Here is an 18,376-nt window from a genome sequence, read left to right on the forward strand (position 1 = left end):
TTGGAGAATTTTTTAGAAGTTATATTGCAATTGGTCTGGTTCCCCCATCAACCTCAATTTCTGTTGCAGCATATATATCTCAACCTTCGTATGGTAATGGCATAAAGATCATTGAGAATTTTCTAAAATAAATAAACAGAGAAAATATGTCCCACTTATTAAAGCTTTGTTTTGAACAAATTCCTATCAACCTCAATATTGACCCGTAAAAAAAAAAGATGGCTTTCCAATTATTTTCTTGACATATAAGCAGAGATATAGACACATTACTCAGGCTTAAATTCAGTCCTAACTGTCTCCTTACTCATTAAATGACTTGATGACACAACTCAAAGTCTCATATATCTTCATCACCACAATCATCTCTTGTGGCATTCTTCTATCTTTCCTTTTTCCTACATATATATTGTACCAGCACAATAGTGAATGCTTAAATTTAATTTTGTCAAGAAATTGTTAAGTTGGAAGCTTCTGCTTAGCCAATTGTTGAAATTAATGTTTTAAACAATAGACCAAATTTACTATCTTTTACCAACAATTTCAATTCAAGAAACAGTCTCAAGTTAATTGCCACAGTACCTATAAATAAAAGAAAACCAACAATGTCAACAACAGTTACAGCTTGCGTAATATCCACATTTTTTACAGTCTATTCCCAAAAAACTCAATCACAGTTGCCTGTGTAATCTGCCCACATAGCAGCAGTTATCACATCACGATACTCCAACATTGCTCGTTGTGCCCGAGCATTAAAAGCTTCTTCAGTGCCCCCACTGCTTATGCGTGTAGCTCCCGCTATGGTTGCATCGCTGTTACGCATAAATGATCCTTCCCACACATGGAACATTTCATCCGCCCAGCTATACATGCGGATAAAGTTGTGCAGTGCACAGCAAGCGGTCACAATCAGTCGTTGTCTAGAGAGGGAGAAGGAGTGCATTTCATTCAAGATCGGGAACCTGGCCTTCAACACACCAAAGTATCGTTCAATCACCATCCGTAATGACGAATGCCTATAATTGAACAACTCTTGTGGGCTAGTAGGTTGCTGGTTCGCACCCCGAAACTCCTGAGCATGGTAGCTTGCGGACTTTTGTGGGGGGAGGAATGCACTGCCTATTGTGTACCTCGAGTCAATGAGGTAGTACGATCCTGCAATAAGAGTAATAACCATTGACAATTAATGTTACCCAACACAACTATTTTAAGTGACAATAAAGTAAAAATTGCAAAAGGATCACCATACAGCCACTGGTGATATACAATTCTCAAAATGCTATTCATCAGCAACTCCAACAACAATCGTATTTCTGTCAATGATTTTCAAACCAGCTCATGGATAGCTAAGTCATAGCATCCTAACTATTAAATATTGGACATAGTCCGACACACCAATGCTGCTCCAAAACAAGTTAAATCACGTGAAAATAAGTCTAACAGCATTAAAATATAATTTTTTGGAGACTGGAAGTGAATTACAAAAAGGAACCAAAGCATAACTACTCCAATACCAACTAATGAGTTACCTATTTTGATAATTATCCAAGAGCCATAACCCATTGTTCAAAGAAGTAGGTATACCAGCCAGTCAAACTGTTAAATGATCACCTAAATATATCAAAGCCATCAACTGAAGCACCTAATGGCCAATAATTTGAGAAGATAAAACTGATCAACCTCAGTTCACATGATTGCCAACCAATCTACCAAATGTACAACTCTTACAATATTCAAAAAGACCAAATGAGTTAGTTAGGAACTACGAACTCTTAAAAAATGGTATAAACGTGTCATATAGTCTCACCATAGCCCCTCCCCCACCTTCTTTTCTCCTATGTCTCTTCACACATTACAAAGTTAAGGCTTTTTCTACCTATAATATATGGTGCATTTGTTTGCCAAACCTATGGTTTAAATAGCTTTCAATGGATAAAGCAAAAGTGGAAGTATCATTACTTTAATGAAGTCATAAACCAGCAAAACTTCAATCACAAAACTGATCAATAAAAATACACAGAAACATAGTTACCATTTATAAAAGTGGTGATGCAAATACAAAATCTAAATTCATAAACTACACATAAAGATGAAGTTAATAAAAAGGTGAGAAACTTTAATTATTTAGCTCAAATAAGGGAACCATCTCTGTTAATCCACATTTCAAATCCAACTGAATTACTTGAAATAAGTTCAAATAAAAAAAGTTTATGACAAGTGCCTAAAACACATAGCTACAATTAACCAGATTGCTTACCAAAAATACCTAATAGATCTCAATCCCAAAGAACAAATCCAAAACCAAATGCACCAAAAAAAAATTTTACTTCTAGGCAACCAAGGGAAATCATACTCGGCATGTCCAAGTGCGTTCTGCATGACTCATGAATCATTCGCACTCCCTTCCCATGCAGAATGCACATACGTAAACCGCATGTCGAAGTTGCATGCACACATCACGTTTTGGGTGATATCACTTCGTCTATCTATGAATACAGTGGTCCAATTGGATGGGGCAGAAGCACTTATGTGCGTCCCATCGATGGCCCTCACACATTTTTGTTAAAAAAATAAGTAGCTCTAATTAGGTAAATTCAACTTATGTACAATCAGATCTCTTTCACACTTCATAGGGGATTATTTCTATTCTCTATTATAGATCTTTCACATTTTAATGAATCAAAGTGATAATTTATCTAAGAACTAAAAAAAGAAAAATCAAAGCATACCTCAAACCATGGGTAATATTTCTCATTCCCTCAAAGTGAATGAGGAAGTTCAACTGCATCAGCGTCGGGCTGGATGATGAGACATCCCAAAGCATGGATAGCATGCAAGGCACGCCGGAACCGCCTTTGAATGGTCTCGAGAGAATGTTGGAAGCGGTTGGCAGTTAGCCGATAGTCAGCGTTGTGTCCAACGATAAATAGCACTATCCCAACGGCCTCCTCAACTAAAACAATATCAGTGTCCTCCTTTAATAGGTGTAGCCGCTTCAACTTATTACACAAGTGCCTAAAAATGGTCTTGTCCATGCGGAATATGTCGTAACACACTTGGGGATTTCCTTCTAGTACTTCAATCACATATGACCCCCCACTCAGGATACTAGTGCACATAGGTCGCTTCATGTAGTACTTTTGCATGTACTCTATACATAGCTGAACGTAGGTTGTGGCAATCTCAAGCTCCACCTCACTATCATACTCATCTGAATCAAGGTCAGTCATGACTAAATCACAATCTGAATCGGTGTTGGCCATAACTGAATCACACTTGTGGACAGCCAAAAAGTTCACATCAACCACTATAAAGAAGTACATGTATATATATCTATATTGCTGTATGTATATATATAAGTCAGTATATATATAAATGAGTATATATGGCTATATGTATATATAAGTGAGTATATATGTTTCTGCATAAGTGAGAAAATATTCTGCATAAGTTTTTTTTTTTTTTTTTTTTTTTGAGAAGTGATTCTGCATGAGTATATATAAATGAGTATGTATATATAAGTGAGTCTATATGTTGCTGGAAGCACTACATATATATATATATATATATATAGATTTACTGTATGTACCATAGAAATTCTGTAAAGAACACATCAGATTTTCTAAAATATATATATGTCACCAAACAAAGCAATTCATATAAGAGACGACAACCACAAAACATATTTCTTACATAAGTAGCATAGATGTCCAAAGCATTCAAAATAATAAAGGAAGGCAGCATGAAAACATTATCCAAAATATTAACATAATACAGACTTTGCCTATTCACATTAAAGCAAAATAAGAGTACTAATTAACTTCCTAGGCTATCTAAACAGCGCACATTCTCAACCACCCCCACAACTACTGCAGTCCACCCCCAATAAACTCAATCCAAGCCCTTTTCCTATCGACCGTCATAGCAAAAAAAATGGCTCTACTCTTGAAGTTATGAAACTCCTGCACGACCTTGCAATATGTGACATGATCCACATCGGTGTGCTGGTTGAGCAGTGTTATAGCTTGTGTAACTAACTTAGAGTCGCCCCCCACACTAGACTCTCCGGTGTCGATGGACCTTTTCCCCCTCCGGTTCCTCATGTCAGTAAACCCCCAAATAGCCTCAATCATGGTTTCAAAGGAGAGCCCTTTCTTCCTTTTTCCGCTTGAATGAGATGGTTCAACTCGCCACTTTTCAGCTTGCCTCCGGCTTTGGGTTTCACTCGGTGTGGGTAGCTCCTCCACGTCATCCACACTATCAATGTTGACGTTGACATGCACCTTCGATGATAGGAAGGCTGTATCCAGCTTTCTCTCTCTCTTTGTCACTGTTGGGAGCTGATTGAGTAGATGAAATTTGGAGGAAACCTGTGGCTGTGTTTGAATTGAAAAGCTTGCCCAACAGCTCGTAGTGTTGCAGCCCCTTTTTCTTGAACTCCTTGAATTTATGATTGGTCTATTAACAACCATATATATTGGGTTAGATGATTTATTCATATAAAACCCAATACAAATCAGATGGGTAATTATAATAACCCTATAATAACCATCCACTCTTAGATACCAAAAACAGAAAGAGTAACAGCATTTCCTCAAAAGTTAACTTTATACCAAAATCACACATATATTCTACAATAATAAACCCTTTAGATCATATTTTATTCCATTTCTAAAAGCATCATCATGAGAAAATGCTACAAAAAAAAAAACTATTTCAACACACTATTTTAATACACCATTTAATAAACCCCATATTCTTGATATATAGGGAAAGGTAAACAAAGATCTAGCAAACTGCTTTTCAGATACGTATACACTTACAACATAGTGATGGTCCATATAAACATTTTTGTTTTTCATTTTCTTCTCTTTTTTAGTTGTGAATACATTCAGTGTTTAAAAGATGAGCCATGCTATTATGAACACAAGGTAGATTTCAGCGTCATTTTAATTACAACCAGAAACCATGCATATAGCTAATTTTAATATATTTTGTTTGGAGTATGTTAAAGGACTTACCGCAAATGCAACAGCCCATGCTTCCTCACTGGCCATCACTGTATTTGAAATGGGGTCCCATCCCATTCCCGTATGTGTGATTAGTTGGGAGAATGTGCGGTGTCAACCTTTCATTTATTGATATTTTTGTGTAAGTTGTGTCTTGTTGTAATTTTTATTCGTGCATTTGTTAAACTCATTCATAACGACTGTCCAAGTTCTAGTCTTGAACTGGCCTTGGGGCATATTCCCTTTAGCGTCCTCTTCTAACAATACACCAATGAAATGTTTCTCAACTACGGAAGGCCACAACTTCCTATCCTTGGCATCAACTGTTCTCTCTTCCATCTAAATAAATTTTGGTATACTTACATAGACTCGTCATTTGAAATTGTATGATATGGATTAAAAAACATTAACTTCTTACTCACTAAAAGACCCAAGCAGCAGGCATATAAGAGAAACTAAGGTCTAAATCTGGAAATTTTAAGATAGATTTTCTGAATTTTAATATAAGCAAGGCCAAGGACCATAAATGGTCATATATGATATGAGAACCTAATAATTTAAGTGGTTGCAAGGTTGCTAACAAAGTGGATTAACAAGAATTTGCACATTTGAAGAACATATAAAAAGTCTAGTAATTATAATGGAGTAGTACAGACATAAATTACATATCAACAACAATCATTTCTCAGTAACTCATATCAACAACAATCGTTATTATAATTCCTTGGCAGGACTCATGTTATTTAATCTTATAGTAAACAAAAGTTAAGATTATTCACTCCACAGTTTCAACTTACAAATAGTTAGTGTATTATTAGTGTAATAAAAAAAGAAAATCTTCTGACTACATAAAAGGAAGTCTTTAGTTTTGAAAATAAACAACCCAATGATGCAAATTAGAAGGAAAAAACTTGCTGGGAAAAAAAGAAACTGGTATTTAGAGCATTTTATCCAAACATCTACTTACTCTTTGTTGGGATAATGGCCAGCCTTACTGTTTATTTTTTAAGGAAAAAAGAAGGGGGACGGGGGAGGTAACAAGGGTAAAAATGATCTAATTAGATTATTATATAGCAGGAGAGCCAAAGAGCAGTAATCAATTGCATGTGGACATTCCTATTTGGGCATGGAAACAAGCAGTACTGAACTCATTATGGAGCTTAATTGGGATTATTTCATTTTCTTTTGTTTATTTTTCTTAATAAATACATATGATATAAGTATAATTAATTTTGAAAATATTGTATTCCATCAAAACTTAAAATTTTGTCAAATAAAAAGGATTATTAAGTGGATCATGTTTACTTATATAGTGGCAATTACTTTGAAGCAGTGGGTAAGGGAGAATGGCCCAAGTACCTAACTTTATGGCCTTCATTCTTTTGACAGCAAAAGATACATGTTTACAGTTTATAGTTACACTTACACCTACTGATCTCAAGGATTTAAAGGCAACAACACAAAGGTCACAAAATGAAGACAAAATGCATGACCTAGGTACAAAATTATAACAAAACAAGCAACCAAATGATTCACTACCTATGAAATTATAACAGTTTACATTTAGACAGACCTACCAATAAGGAAACATGGTGAGAGGAGGAAGCAGATGCTTTGTATAGCATGAGAGAGGTGGAGGAGGATGAGGATGAGGCTTCCATCTGAATGAAGATGTGAGACTAAATAAACCCTAAGCTGGATTAATGTCAATTGATCTGAGTTAGATTGGGATGTGAAAGAAAGCTGCAACAAGTAATTAAGACAATTACAAATATTTACCTAACCAAGCCCTTCACACTGTGTGAGTTTGGCTTTAGGTTAGCACCAAAGCTTTGTAGGTAAGGGTGGGATCTCTACGAGGATTAGGGCCAGTTGGGCATGGAATTATGATTCTGAGCAAGTGGTTAATGTGATTGACTGAGGTTGGTGATGCGGTGTAAGTTGAGTGTGTAGAAGACACGTTTATTATGGGTCGGTGAGGATTTAATGGCAATGGGTTTAATGGCACTGGGTGAGGATTTAATGGCGTTGGGTCGGTGAGGGGAGTTATGGAGGTGGGTGAGAGTAATGTCGTTGGGTTGCTTTAACTGTGTGGGTGAGAGAGATCTTGGTACCAGGTGCAGATGGATTCGGCGTGAAGAGATAAGAGGAAGAGAGGAGACAATACTTGAAAAAAAGCTAACCAAGTAGGCCCATAATAGTGTTCAAAATAATTACCGAAATGCTACTGAACACTAGTGTTTATTGTTTAAAATCAGGTCGGAGGTGATTTCCAAAATCATCAAAAAAACATGGATTTTTTGTTAGGTTCTAAAGACTTAGGTTTTTATGTATTTAGAACTCTAATTTGTAATGTTGGCAAACCATGATCAAAATAATGTGTTTAGAAGTGTTTTAGTCTTGCTCAAAGTTGTGCATTTATGTAAAGTTGGAATCGAGCTTAATGCAGAAAAGATTAATGCATTTCGGCTTGGCTCGATCGATCGAAGCTCGGGCAGAATGTTTTTCTGCAGAATTTTCCAACTCAGCCCTAGTTGTTTTAAAACATTTTTAGGGTTTCTTATTTGTCCTAAGTATAAAAGGCAAACCCTAGCCATGTTTTAGTGTTCTAGAGGAACTTTCCTTTACACAAACTTAGGGTTTTCAAGGAGAAGATTTATCTACACCTTGATAATCAACTCAGTTGCTGTCATTGAAGCTTAAAGAAAATACAAGCGGGTGTGCTTGTATCTGGTGGTGAATTCAAGAAAGAAGGAGTCCGTGGATTCAGAACTTGCACGTGGTCGTGTCAGTAAGTTCTACTGGTTGGTAGCAATCAGAAGTCGAGCGTGGAGGCTTATAAGTCTTATTGTATAAACTTCGATTCTTTCAAGATAGTGGATTCAAGTTTACCTTGAGGATAGGTAGGTCAAATCCTTCCCAAGTTTTTACCGGTTTGGTTTCCTAGGTGATCATATCTTGTATTATTTATTTTCCGCTACTTTGCATGATTTGATCTTTGTCATTGTGATAACCTAGACTTGTTAAATTTAACTAAGTAATAACTTGGCTAATTACCTAGGTTAAATCAATTGATTTTAAGGGGTATAAAAACTATCATTTTTGAACAATGTTTTCTAAACAACTCTAAACAGGAATGGTCCACTAAACGCATTTTTGTTTTTGTTTTTGGACACTAAAATTCAATATTTAAACACTAAACACAACGTTTTAAAATGGGTGACCAAACATTCTCCTAACTTTTTTGCCTTGTTTCTCCCCTGTCGGAGTTGCCAGGCATGTTCTTTGACCATTCTTTGCAAAGTTTCCAACGTCCAAGAAATATTAATTTATTTTTGTCATTTCCTGTCTTTTACATCATTATGAACTTTCAAACAGATTTTTTTTTTTTTTTTTTTTTTTATATGAACTTTCAAACAGAAAATTAACCCCATTGTCCACTGAATAATCAAACTAATTATTATTAGCTTAGAAATTTTTACATAATATCACTTTAGGCAGGTGAATACTTTCAATGCTCCTAAAGTTCAACTTTGCAAACAATGCCCTAGAAAGTAGTAAATCAAGCAATTATAAAAAATTAAAAAAATTAAAAATTAAAAAGTAGTAAATCAAGCAAATTTGAATGTACCTACAATCATCCTTGGATCTAAAGACCTCATTACCTCAAAACCCAATGCTTGTATTTTCTCTCTCTCTCTCTCTCTCTCTCTCTCTCTCTCTCTCTCGACTTGAAAAAGAGGAAGAAAATGTAATTTTCTAAGGGGGAAAAAAATATTTTTGGACATGTGAAATTATTTAGTGTAACTAGTGCACTGAATTTTTTTAATTATTTTTTTCCATTCGTTATAGTAAACCAGGAGTACGGATTGATTTCTATTTTAATAAAATTTTAGTTTCTTAGAGCTGATTTTATTTTATTTTAAAAATAATAATAATAATTAGAGGGAAGAGATTAGACCAAAAAAAAACCCTCCAAAAAGTATAACAATCTATTAATCTTCGTAAATAAAGTATAACAATCTATTAATCTTCGTAAATAACCTTTATCCAAAACTCTCAAATAATCATGAGTTGAACTTTTGTTTCTCTCGTTAACATAATAATGCTCCATTTTAAAATCAACTTCAAATTGGTAGAAAGGGTCATATATTTGACAAGTTTGATTCTCTTTTTTCCATTTTGCGTTACAGAAAATTTAGAATTTTGAAATGTCCTTGATAGAAAAAATAAGCAGTGGTCTTGCTTTCCTATCCAAGCTGTATAGGAGTCTTTAATTAATAGACCTTATTCCTATTGTTCTTTCTGGTTGGGCTCTTTTTGATGAAGGAAAATGCAAATGGGTCAAAGCTTAAACTTCGAGATTGTCATTCATAGATCCATGCTTCTTCCAGATTCATTCAAAGTTAGATACACTCAACTTTCAAAATCTATCAACTGGCCCACTGAAAAAGGTTGTGGTACTAAATTAAATTATTTAACCATCACTTAGGGCCCGTTTGGTCATAGTTTTCAAAAATTGTTGTTTAAAAAGATGTGAAAATTGTGGTTTAAAAAGTGTTGTTGAACAACGTGTTTTTAGTGTTAATAAAACAAAAAAATGTGTTTGGTATCATAGTTTAAACAATATTTTTTAGTGTTCCAAAAAATGTAAAATATGTGTTTGGTATGTATGTTTTTAATGATAAAAAAAGCTGACAACGTATTAAATAATTATTTTTTTTTTCCTTTTTTTATCCCTTCTTTATCCCTTTTCTTCTGTCTTTATCCCTTTCTCTTCAGTCTTCCCTCAGAGCAGAAAACCAAAAAGCCAAACCCACGCACGTCCTCATCTCCATCGACGCCAAAGAAGATCCACGGCTGGGCTTTACGTTCATCGGAGCTCATCTCCACTATCAGCACTCCAAGACTCAGCAAGTAATCGAGCTTTTGTCGCCGCCAAGTCGTCGAGCCGTATTTTGTCGCCGCCGAGTCGTTGTTCCGAATCACTCACACAAATTTCTCAGTTTTTTGGGTTTTTTTTTTCCTGTATTCCTCACCAATCGGGTGGAGAGGCATGATCTTTGTAGCTGTGTGTGGGATTTTGACGTGTTTATGAAGCTACTGTTAGGAGTAATGGCGCCGGATCCGTGAGGGGTGAGGTGGAATGCTGCTGGGTCAGAGCAGTAATGGAGGTGGGTGAGAGGAGTAATGGAGTTCGGACTGTGATATTCTTTGTAGAGATGAGAGTAGAGAGGAGAGGAGAGATGAGATGATATTCTTTGGGGCGTGAAGACTGAAGAGATGAGAGTAGAGAGGAGAGGAGACAAACATTAGAAAAAAGCCGATCAGTGGGTCCGGGCACAGTCAAAACTGAGTTTAATTTTTATTACCGTTGTGCCATCCGAATCATCTGTTCAGTGTTTAAAATCACATCCGAGCATGTTTCAAAAAATATATTTCAAACATAGGTTTTTGAGCAACCATTTCCAAACAGCCCTATTTTAAACTCTGTCACCAAACATATTGTTTCAAATTTTGGACACTAGTGTTCAGTGTTTAAACATTGAACACTATGTTTTCAAATGACAAACCAAACGGGCTCTTAGCATTTCCAGCAACTTATTCGTAAAAAATAAATAAATAAATTAATTAATTAAAATAAATTAAAAAAATTCATTTCCAATGGAGTGTGATTTTAGTGTTTTGTATGCTACAGCATAATGTAAAATACAATGGCGATGCTCATAAAATGTTTATTGATTAAAGATAAGTTCATTATAAAAAAATAATAATAATAAATAAATAAAATTAAAAGAAAGATAAGTTCAAGTTACTTTACGTCTTTTTGTTAATCTTTTCTCAAGTTTGTTGAAATTTAATAAGTATATATATATATAAAATTTTTTTTTTTTTGCAGTACACATGTGAGTTATAAAGTACTTAATTTGTATTTACAATACTGCTTTATATATACCACTATGCATAATATATACCAAAAAGGGAAAATAAAATAAAAACAAAAAACTTAGTCATCAAATTTTTTATTCAACCTTCCTCAAAAACAAAATCCTAACTAAAATATATACAGAAGAAGGATTTGACTCTCAATCCATTTATTAAGATGGACAAAGACCTTATAGTGCCCCATGATAAATATAAAAGTTCAAAAAGTTTCACTATCATTGTCATTGTACAAGAAATGACAATGATTGAAACTGACACCGTATGAATGGTCTGTGTACGTTGCTTTGGAGCATGGGTTGAATAAATGCAGAATAACGATTGGAGAATGGACGTAAGTTTGTTCTTTTAGGAGTGGTAAAGACTTCCTAGTTGTAGCATGGCAATTCTACAAGAATGGACAAAAATAAAAACCAAGGTAATGAATGTCCAATATATGTTGTCTAGGAACACATTACACTTGTTGAACAAATTGAATTGGAACACTGGTTGCATAAATTTGTGGTTTGTATTAAGCACCGGAGGATCTTCTACGGCTTTAATACCAATTTATTAGGACTTAGGAAGGAGAAGTAACAGGGGATCCATCAAGAGTCCATTTACATATAGAGAAAGTCTTTTACGTCTTGATCACCACTCTAAGAGGTAGAATTTATATGTTTCTAAGAAACCCAAAACATAGAGAAATTAGTGTCTTAAAAGAAATTTCCATTTCAAAGTCCATCTAGGAACTCCCTCAAAAAAAAAAAAAAAAAAAAAAAAAAAGTCCATTTAGGAAGCACAAACAATGTTATGGGTATAGGTATGATGTGGCAATACAAGCAATTTTTGAAAAATTATAACACGACATAACAGATACAACACCGATGCAACACAAATACGACATAAATACGATACTAATACAACTACACGTGCAACACTCTAAACGAAGTGTTCATGTTTTCTAGAATCCATCAATCTAATTCACAATACATAAAAGTTAGTGTAGGGACACAATTTGTAACGACCCACGCACACATGATTGTGGGCTCGTACGTAAAAGGCCCAAACAATACAATTTGTAGAGCGTGGGGTTGAAAGGCTAGGCCTTGGTTACCGAACAGCGGTTTAGTCGTGGCTTTCATGGAAGCTTATATGAAGGTGGATTTGGCTTGACTAGCTAAGCCTTCCGCCGATGCAGCTTGTAGGGTTTAAGTCCTCGGACCACGTCCGAGGAGCGTAGTATCCTTCCCCTTCTCCCCTTTTTAGGATTTCTTTTTTTCTAGGGATCCCCTTCCTCCTTGGCTCTCTTTCCCTTTTATACTAGTGTTTACTTCCCTTTCAGTGTCCACGTATAAGTTTCACGTTCTGGGGTATAGACCTGTCCTATCAATCCATACATAGAGTGGTTGGGGGTGGTTGAAAAAGTTAAATAGCATGGTCTGGAGCATGGGCCTGTCAGATGCGGGGTTCTATACTACGGTGTTGGCAGCTTTCTCCCTTATCCTGCCCCTGTACTGAGTTTGTCATTTTCTTCAGGCGTTTTGTGAGGTGCCGAGCATAAGATCGTCCTCGGAAATTATTCTCCTCGGCTTGGGTCTTGGGCCCTATTATGAAGTGGGCCGGAACCACAAATTCTCCAGCCCCACAGTTAGCATTTGAACTTTTTGAAAGAAGAAATAAAATAAAAGAGAACTCAACAACAATTAATAAGTAAAATTCTTCAACAAAAAAGTGAAAAGATTTTATGAAAAAATAGAACAAGAAGTATGCTAATGTCATACTGTGTCGAGGGAGGCATGCATTGATAGTAGTGTAGAACAACCTTTAATTAACAAAAGCAAAATTTTAATTTGTTACAGCTTGTTTTATGAGGTCAGCAGGTAAATTCCAATAATTAAGGTTCTTGTAATAAAAATTAAAATAAGATTAAAATCTACTATTTTTCAGGAAAAAAAAAAAAAAAAACATAAAAATTGGATTTATCAACATAAATACATTGTGTGAGACTGTCACGATCATGGACTGCCTTCACAAAATAAAAATTATTGTGACTACATAATGTAGTCTACATCTCAATTCTCAGCATCTCCCAAGAAAATAAAATTTAAAGAAGAAAAAAACTACTATAGTTTTTACAAAAAATTGAACTTTCTTATTTCTCTTCAATCTAATATATATATTTCTCTTCTCTTCTCTCCTCTTAAAAAAAGGTAGAAAGTTGAAACATCTTATTCATCTTTATCTTCATCTTCATCATAGTTGAAGGGTAATGGCACAGACTTGAAAGCTCGGTACTTGCCAACATTGTTCAAATGTTCATTCTCCAATCTGATCAATGATGCATAGAAATTTAAGTTTATCACAAAAAATAAAGAAGTTTTTGTACCAAAATGACTTATTAAAATTATTGTTACCTAAAGAAATTCCACATGCCACGACGAATGATCTCTAGGCTAGCTACAATGGCTATTAAGGAATTTTTATGTAAGAAAGACACTTGGAAACCCAACACAGTCTGCATCCATGCAAACCTTAGCAACACATTCAACACCTACATGGTCATGAAGTTAAAATTAGTAGTGTTACTGTGTTAGATGTTGATAAAAGCTAAGAACCCTGCACATGGAGTCATGGACACTGACACAGACACGAGACAGATGGGGTTGAGATAGTTAATGATTAACATATATCTTTGAGCATATTTTATGTTTATTTTAAGTTTTTAAAACAAATAACATCTATCAAAAGCCATGTAGATGCTCCAGTAATTTTTTCTCTTACCATTGCTCCAAAATATACACTTTTGTGAGGGACTAATAGCTTGTCTCTCAACCAGCGGTTCTTAGATCGACGTTGAAGAAGCCCCCAATCTATAACAAGGTCCCAGTATGTAGAAACAATTGCTGCAATGGCTGAGATAATCCAGGCTAATGTTTTCCAACCCATTCCCTTGTTAAGACTATAAGCAGTCCTCAAGATAACAGCCACAATAGTCAGAAAATATTTAATTCCATTATATCCTTGCATAGGATCTCTCTCTTCATACAGGCGCCTGAGGCACTGAAAAAACAAATGAAAAAAAGATTATATCCATCAAGCAATTATCATTCAATTTGTGCCAACAGATGAAGAAAAGCATGTTGGAAAACAAAAGGCAATTAAGTACGCACACAAAAAGCTTTCATAAAATTTTTCACAACTTTCTTGGATGTTAAGTTATAATTAGTGTTTCATCACTTTTACATTACTTCACCAATGAAACCACTTTTACATAAACCAATTCCAATATGATACCATTATAGTTGTGAATTTTTTTTGTCCCTAAACTTATAAGAAGAAGAAATTTTAAGGTTCATACCTGAAGGAGTCGAGACAAGTATGGAATTACAGCAACAATGAAATAGAAAGTTTTGTATACATCGCTTCTTCCGCAGGTGTGATGTCTGTGCTTGAAGTCTCCCCAACCATAGTAGCAAATGTAGAACTCAAAACTTCTCAAGGCTTGCACCTGCAACAAAAGTAAGAATAAAATGATCAATATCATGGACTTCTGGATAGACAAGAGATGAGTAAAGCTGTTAAATTTTTTACTAAAAATGGTTTCCAAATTGATGAACAATGAATATGATTGGTGCTAAATTAATAACATTGTATATCAATTTCTTTATTATTATTATTATTATTTTTCAAAAGTTAACACATCAGTTTATAATGATTATTATTTTCTTTTTATTCTCAGGTAATTGATAAACAACATGCAACAATTTACCAACCTGGCTAGTAAGCTGATCAGCCAAGAAGAAATCTGGGAGCGTCACCTGCAGTAGAAAGAAATTCACAATGTTCATACTTCATACAAACCACCCCAGTTCAACTTACATTAAGCATTACTTTTTCTTGACCAATATATACCTTGTACAAAGGAGCAAGAATACAGTGAAAGAGACATGTAAGGAAGAAGAAACGACTTGAACGATACATGATGTTAAATGGGCAAAATAATATGATGAGTACAAGCTGCAGAAAAAGAGAAGAATCACAAGATTAGCTTCTGCCTATATATTCAAAGGTTAAATGAGGAAATCATCAATTAAGTTTGATAATTCTTACAAAAACCAAGTTTAGAGGCAGAAGTTCGGTGTATGTTCCATAATCTTTTGTATTTGGATCCATCTCCATGTCAAGGTTTAAGAGCACACTGGCTAGAGCTAACACTGCAAGACCAAAACTGAGGAGGAGAATTTCTCGATACCCCAACTCGGTTCCTTGCTTGAATCCAAATATGAAGGAATAATTGACTCGGTATCGCCTCCAGAAGAATATATTGGCAGCATACATAATCATGTGCAGAACTATAAAGCCAAACAAGCTGCAAGGAGTTCAACATGTGAAATAAAAGAGTTATAGATCCCTATTGTTGGAAATGGAAGTCATGTTCATTTGAATCTATTTTTATTCAGCTAAAACGACTTAATACTAGAATTTCTTGTTTGTTTTGTTAAGTTAAAATAATGATTAAATTCATCACTTTCTATTTGTTTAAGCTTTTGGACAAATGATCTTTTTTCATGGTACTAAAGTAGAAAATCCTAGAAATTCAATTTAGGAAGAAATATACCTGTAAAGGGGAAACATGTTTTCCATGTACTTTGTTGTCTCTTGCTTATCCATGATATTGCGTGCGCGAATGATTAAAATAAGGGCTAAAATCAGAGCTATTGTGCAGCCAGCAAAAAAACCTAAAGTTTTTACAAAGACCAAATTCAAGGGAAAGAAATGATATCAGAATTGGTCCCAATTCACTATTAAGAAGTTTAATTCATCCTAATAAAAGATCTTACCAGTGGTAAATGTTGTCCTATGTCTTTCCCTCATTGCCTTGGGTCTTAAGATTTTCATGCCTTTGGTGCGATTAGAATTAGAGAAATGTTTGATGAATGTAGCTTCAACCCTTTCCATAAGTTTGGTAATCTGAAATGGCAAATGGAATATCAGATTAGAAGAAAAGTAATTGACATTAGCAACCCTTTTGTAAGCAAAGCCTAAAGGTTAAGTAGTTTTGATAATGAATGATCTAATCTCCCCTTTCTTTCTTGCATTTTGCTAACGAATTGAGAAATTTTACCTCATCAGAGTTGCCAAGGGAGGAGTTATCCACCATTTTCATGTAAGATTTTGATGCATTCCTTGAAGTGATCTGCAATGTTAAGCTCAAAACGTAAGAACCAAAATCAATGTCCAAACCTTGGGAATAAGAGCATTGTCTATTTGCTAGCAGTTTTTTTTTAGTATCTAAACATATTTTTTTATGTACAGTTTTTTCTAAATACAGCTATACTTGAACCAACTTTTCAACAATAAGCAAATCAATAAACTTCTCATTCTCATCCAAATGCAAGCTATATACAATTTTTTTTTTTTTTTGGGGGGGAGGGGAAATACCTTATCATATTTCTTCATGATCTTTGAAAATGCCAGAATATTCAAGAAGCTGTATCATTCAAAGAAAAATGATTTACTGCATTCATTTGAAAGAAAGACAAGCAAATCAATCCAACCAAATTTAATAATAAACTACCATATAGTACCTGTAGTTCTTTAGAAGCCTAAGCTTCTGGTAAAATTCAACAAAAGCTCGCTTAAGTTGATCTTCAACTTTCCTCAAATTTTCCCTGGTAAAATTCAGCTCTGTCTGCACAGGGTAATTGAGGAAGCCCTTAATGGTTGAACGAGGAGTCTCTAGAGTGTTGTTCATTTTCACATGACTAAGTATTTCAAGAGGAGCTGGTCTAGTTCCCTTCATGTTCTTTAGCCTCTGTTCTTGAACCATTTGGTTGACAATTTCATTCTCTTTGTCATCACTTGATTCATCTGATGATGGTCCACGGCTGATCGGACCCTCTTCAATCATATCCATGGACATGGGAACTCTTCCTGATCATGGTGCATTAGATTTAGTTATTGCAGAGTTCTACTAATTGATATCATTTTGCAAACACTTTGATATTCTTGGCCTTGTTATGAATATGAAACTAGTGAAGCATGGTCATAACAAGCCACTATTTTAGTAAACTAAGTTCATACCAGCGACATCACTTGGGGAGCCGCTGGTTCCACCGTCGATCTCACACTCGACATTCGCCAACAGTAAAATTGATAATAATTGTAGTATTTTTTAACGAGTGTAACACTAGCAGTTAACAACAGTACGAAAAGGCTTCCAAAAATAAATTAATAAATAAAAAGCTTCAAAAACTTACTACTTGCTCTGGCTCCTTTGGGTGTAGAAGCAGCCAATGCAGCTGCCGAAGCAGCAACATCAGAAGCAAGACGAGTCATCTCCACAGACCTATCAAACCACCCTTGAGGATTCTCCACTTTGATCCTAAAAGCAATCAAAGCATCCATTTGTTTGTTCAACATAGCTGCTTCCTTCATCACCTCCTCCACTTTAGCCTTGTAAAACTTGTTCACTTTATTGAATTCATCGTCAAGTCTCCTAAAGTAAACCAATTCATACTCGCCACCTTCATCGGAGGACATGAGAAACGTAGTTTGATAACTTTGTGAGCCACCATGGTTCACAGAATTGACAAGAATGGCTTGGCTTTCAATGTCATCAGAAGCTGATGATGGGCTTGTGGGGTGGTTGTATCTTTGTGTTAAGCCACTAAAAGCTCTATAAAGTGTGAGCTTTCGTTTGAGGCCAGCTGGGGTTGCTGGTGGCTTGGTTCTTTGCTTGAAGCGTTGGATTTCTTTCAAAAGGGATTTAAGTTGATTGTAATCCATGTATGCTTCTTGCCATTCTGGCACCATTTGTGCTGTGAATTCCTTCCCAAATTTCATGGTTTTTGTGCCTTTTATTGCAGCACAAAATGAAGAAATATATAGTGGTTGCTATAGTAAATGAGTGTAATGTAACACCTTGATGAGATATATTAAGTGCTTCTTCTGATGCAACTCTCTCCCTATATATATACATGTTGAGGACCATAGTATTAGCTCATGTTCTGTTCGTGGAAGATTCATAAGGAAAATTCAAATGAACAGGTTGCTCACACGTGTTGGCTTGGTCTATTTCTTCATGTAGGAGAGAGGTACATCCGTACATGTATATGTGGGCTTTAACGTAAAATTTAAATAAATAAAAAAAAGTAAACTCTATTAACTTGTACAAATTCACAACTTTTGCCACAATTTTTATATATAACGTAAATTGTTCACAACTTTTACTACAATTTTTATATATAACATAACTTTTACCATAATTTTTTATACAATGTGAGGGATTTCACAATTCGCTCTAATACCAAGAGGTTTGGTCTGCGATTGAATGCTATAAAAGATTTGTGTCCCTCATTCTTGACCAATTGGTCTTTGGATGAATCGATAAGGCACACGATCCGACAAGTGGTATCAGACCCCGATCATAGGTTCGAGTTGTT

General features: G+C 35.0%; 2 protein-coding genes across 2 annotated transcripts; both read right to left on the reverse strand.

The window, feature by feature from the left end:
- Positions 1–2,756: 2,756 nt before the first annotated feature.
- Positions 2,757–3,260, reverse strand: LOC115981352. Its single transcript, XM_031103500.1, has one exon. The coding sequence runs from the start codon at positions 3,258–3,260 to the stop codon at positions 2,757–2,759; it is 504 nt and encodes a 167-aa protein (XP_030959360.1).
- Positions 3,261–13,118: 9,858 nt separating this feature from the next.
- LOC115979191 (phosphate transporter PHO1 homolog 3-like) lies at positions 13,119–17,818 on the reverse strand. Its single transcript, XM_031101164.1, has 14 exons — positions 17,192–17,818; positions 17,049–17,055; positions 16,520–16,861; positions 16,374–16,422; positions 16,057–16,128; positions 15,773–15,902; positions 15,550–15,670; positions 15,042–15,300; positions 14,844–14,948; positions 14,705–14,749; positions 14,290–14,439; positions 13,713–13,991; positions 13,346–13,482; positions 13,119–13,259 (listed from the first exon to the last, which is right to left on the reverse strand). The coding sequence occupies exons 1-14, from the start codon at positions 17,775–17,777 to the stop codon at positions 13,160–13,162; spliced, it is 2,382 nt and encodes a 793-aa protein (XP_030957024.1). The 5' UTR covers positions 17,778–17,818; the 3' UTR covers positions 13,119–13,159.
- Positions 17,819–18,376: the final 558 nt, after the last annotated feature.

The sequence above is a fragment of the Quercus lobata genome, chromosome 3, assembly GCF_001633185.2.
Source record: "Quercus lobata isolate SW786 chromosome 3, ValleyOak3.0 Primary Assembly, whole genome shotgun sequence".
NCBI lineage: Eukaryota > Viridiplantae > Streptophyta > Magnoliopsida > Fagales > Fagaceae > Quercus > Quercus lobata.

What these genes read in the sequence shown, in the direction of transcription:
- LOC115981352 (XM_031103500.1), bottom strand. Translation starts at nt 3,260, where the DNA reads ATGGCCAACACCGATTCAGATTGTGATTTAGTCATGACTGACCTTGAT.
- LOC115979191 (XM_031101164.1), bottom strand. Translation starts at nt 17,777, where the DNA reads ATGAAATTTGGGAAGGAATTCACAGCACAAATGGTGCCAGAATGGCAA. An exon ending in AACATGTTTCCCCTTTACAG is followed by an intron (nt 15,301 to 15,549) that starts GTATATTTCTTC and finishes AACTCCTTGCAG; the next exon opens with CTTGTTTGGCTTTATAGTTC. An exon ending in ACTTGTCTCGACTCCTTCAG is followed by an intron (nt 13,992 to 14,289) that starts GTATGAACCTTA and finishes TTGTTTTTTCAG; the next exon opens with TGCCTCAGGCGCCTGTATGA.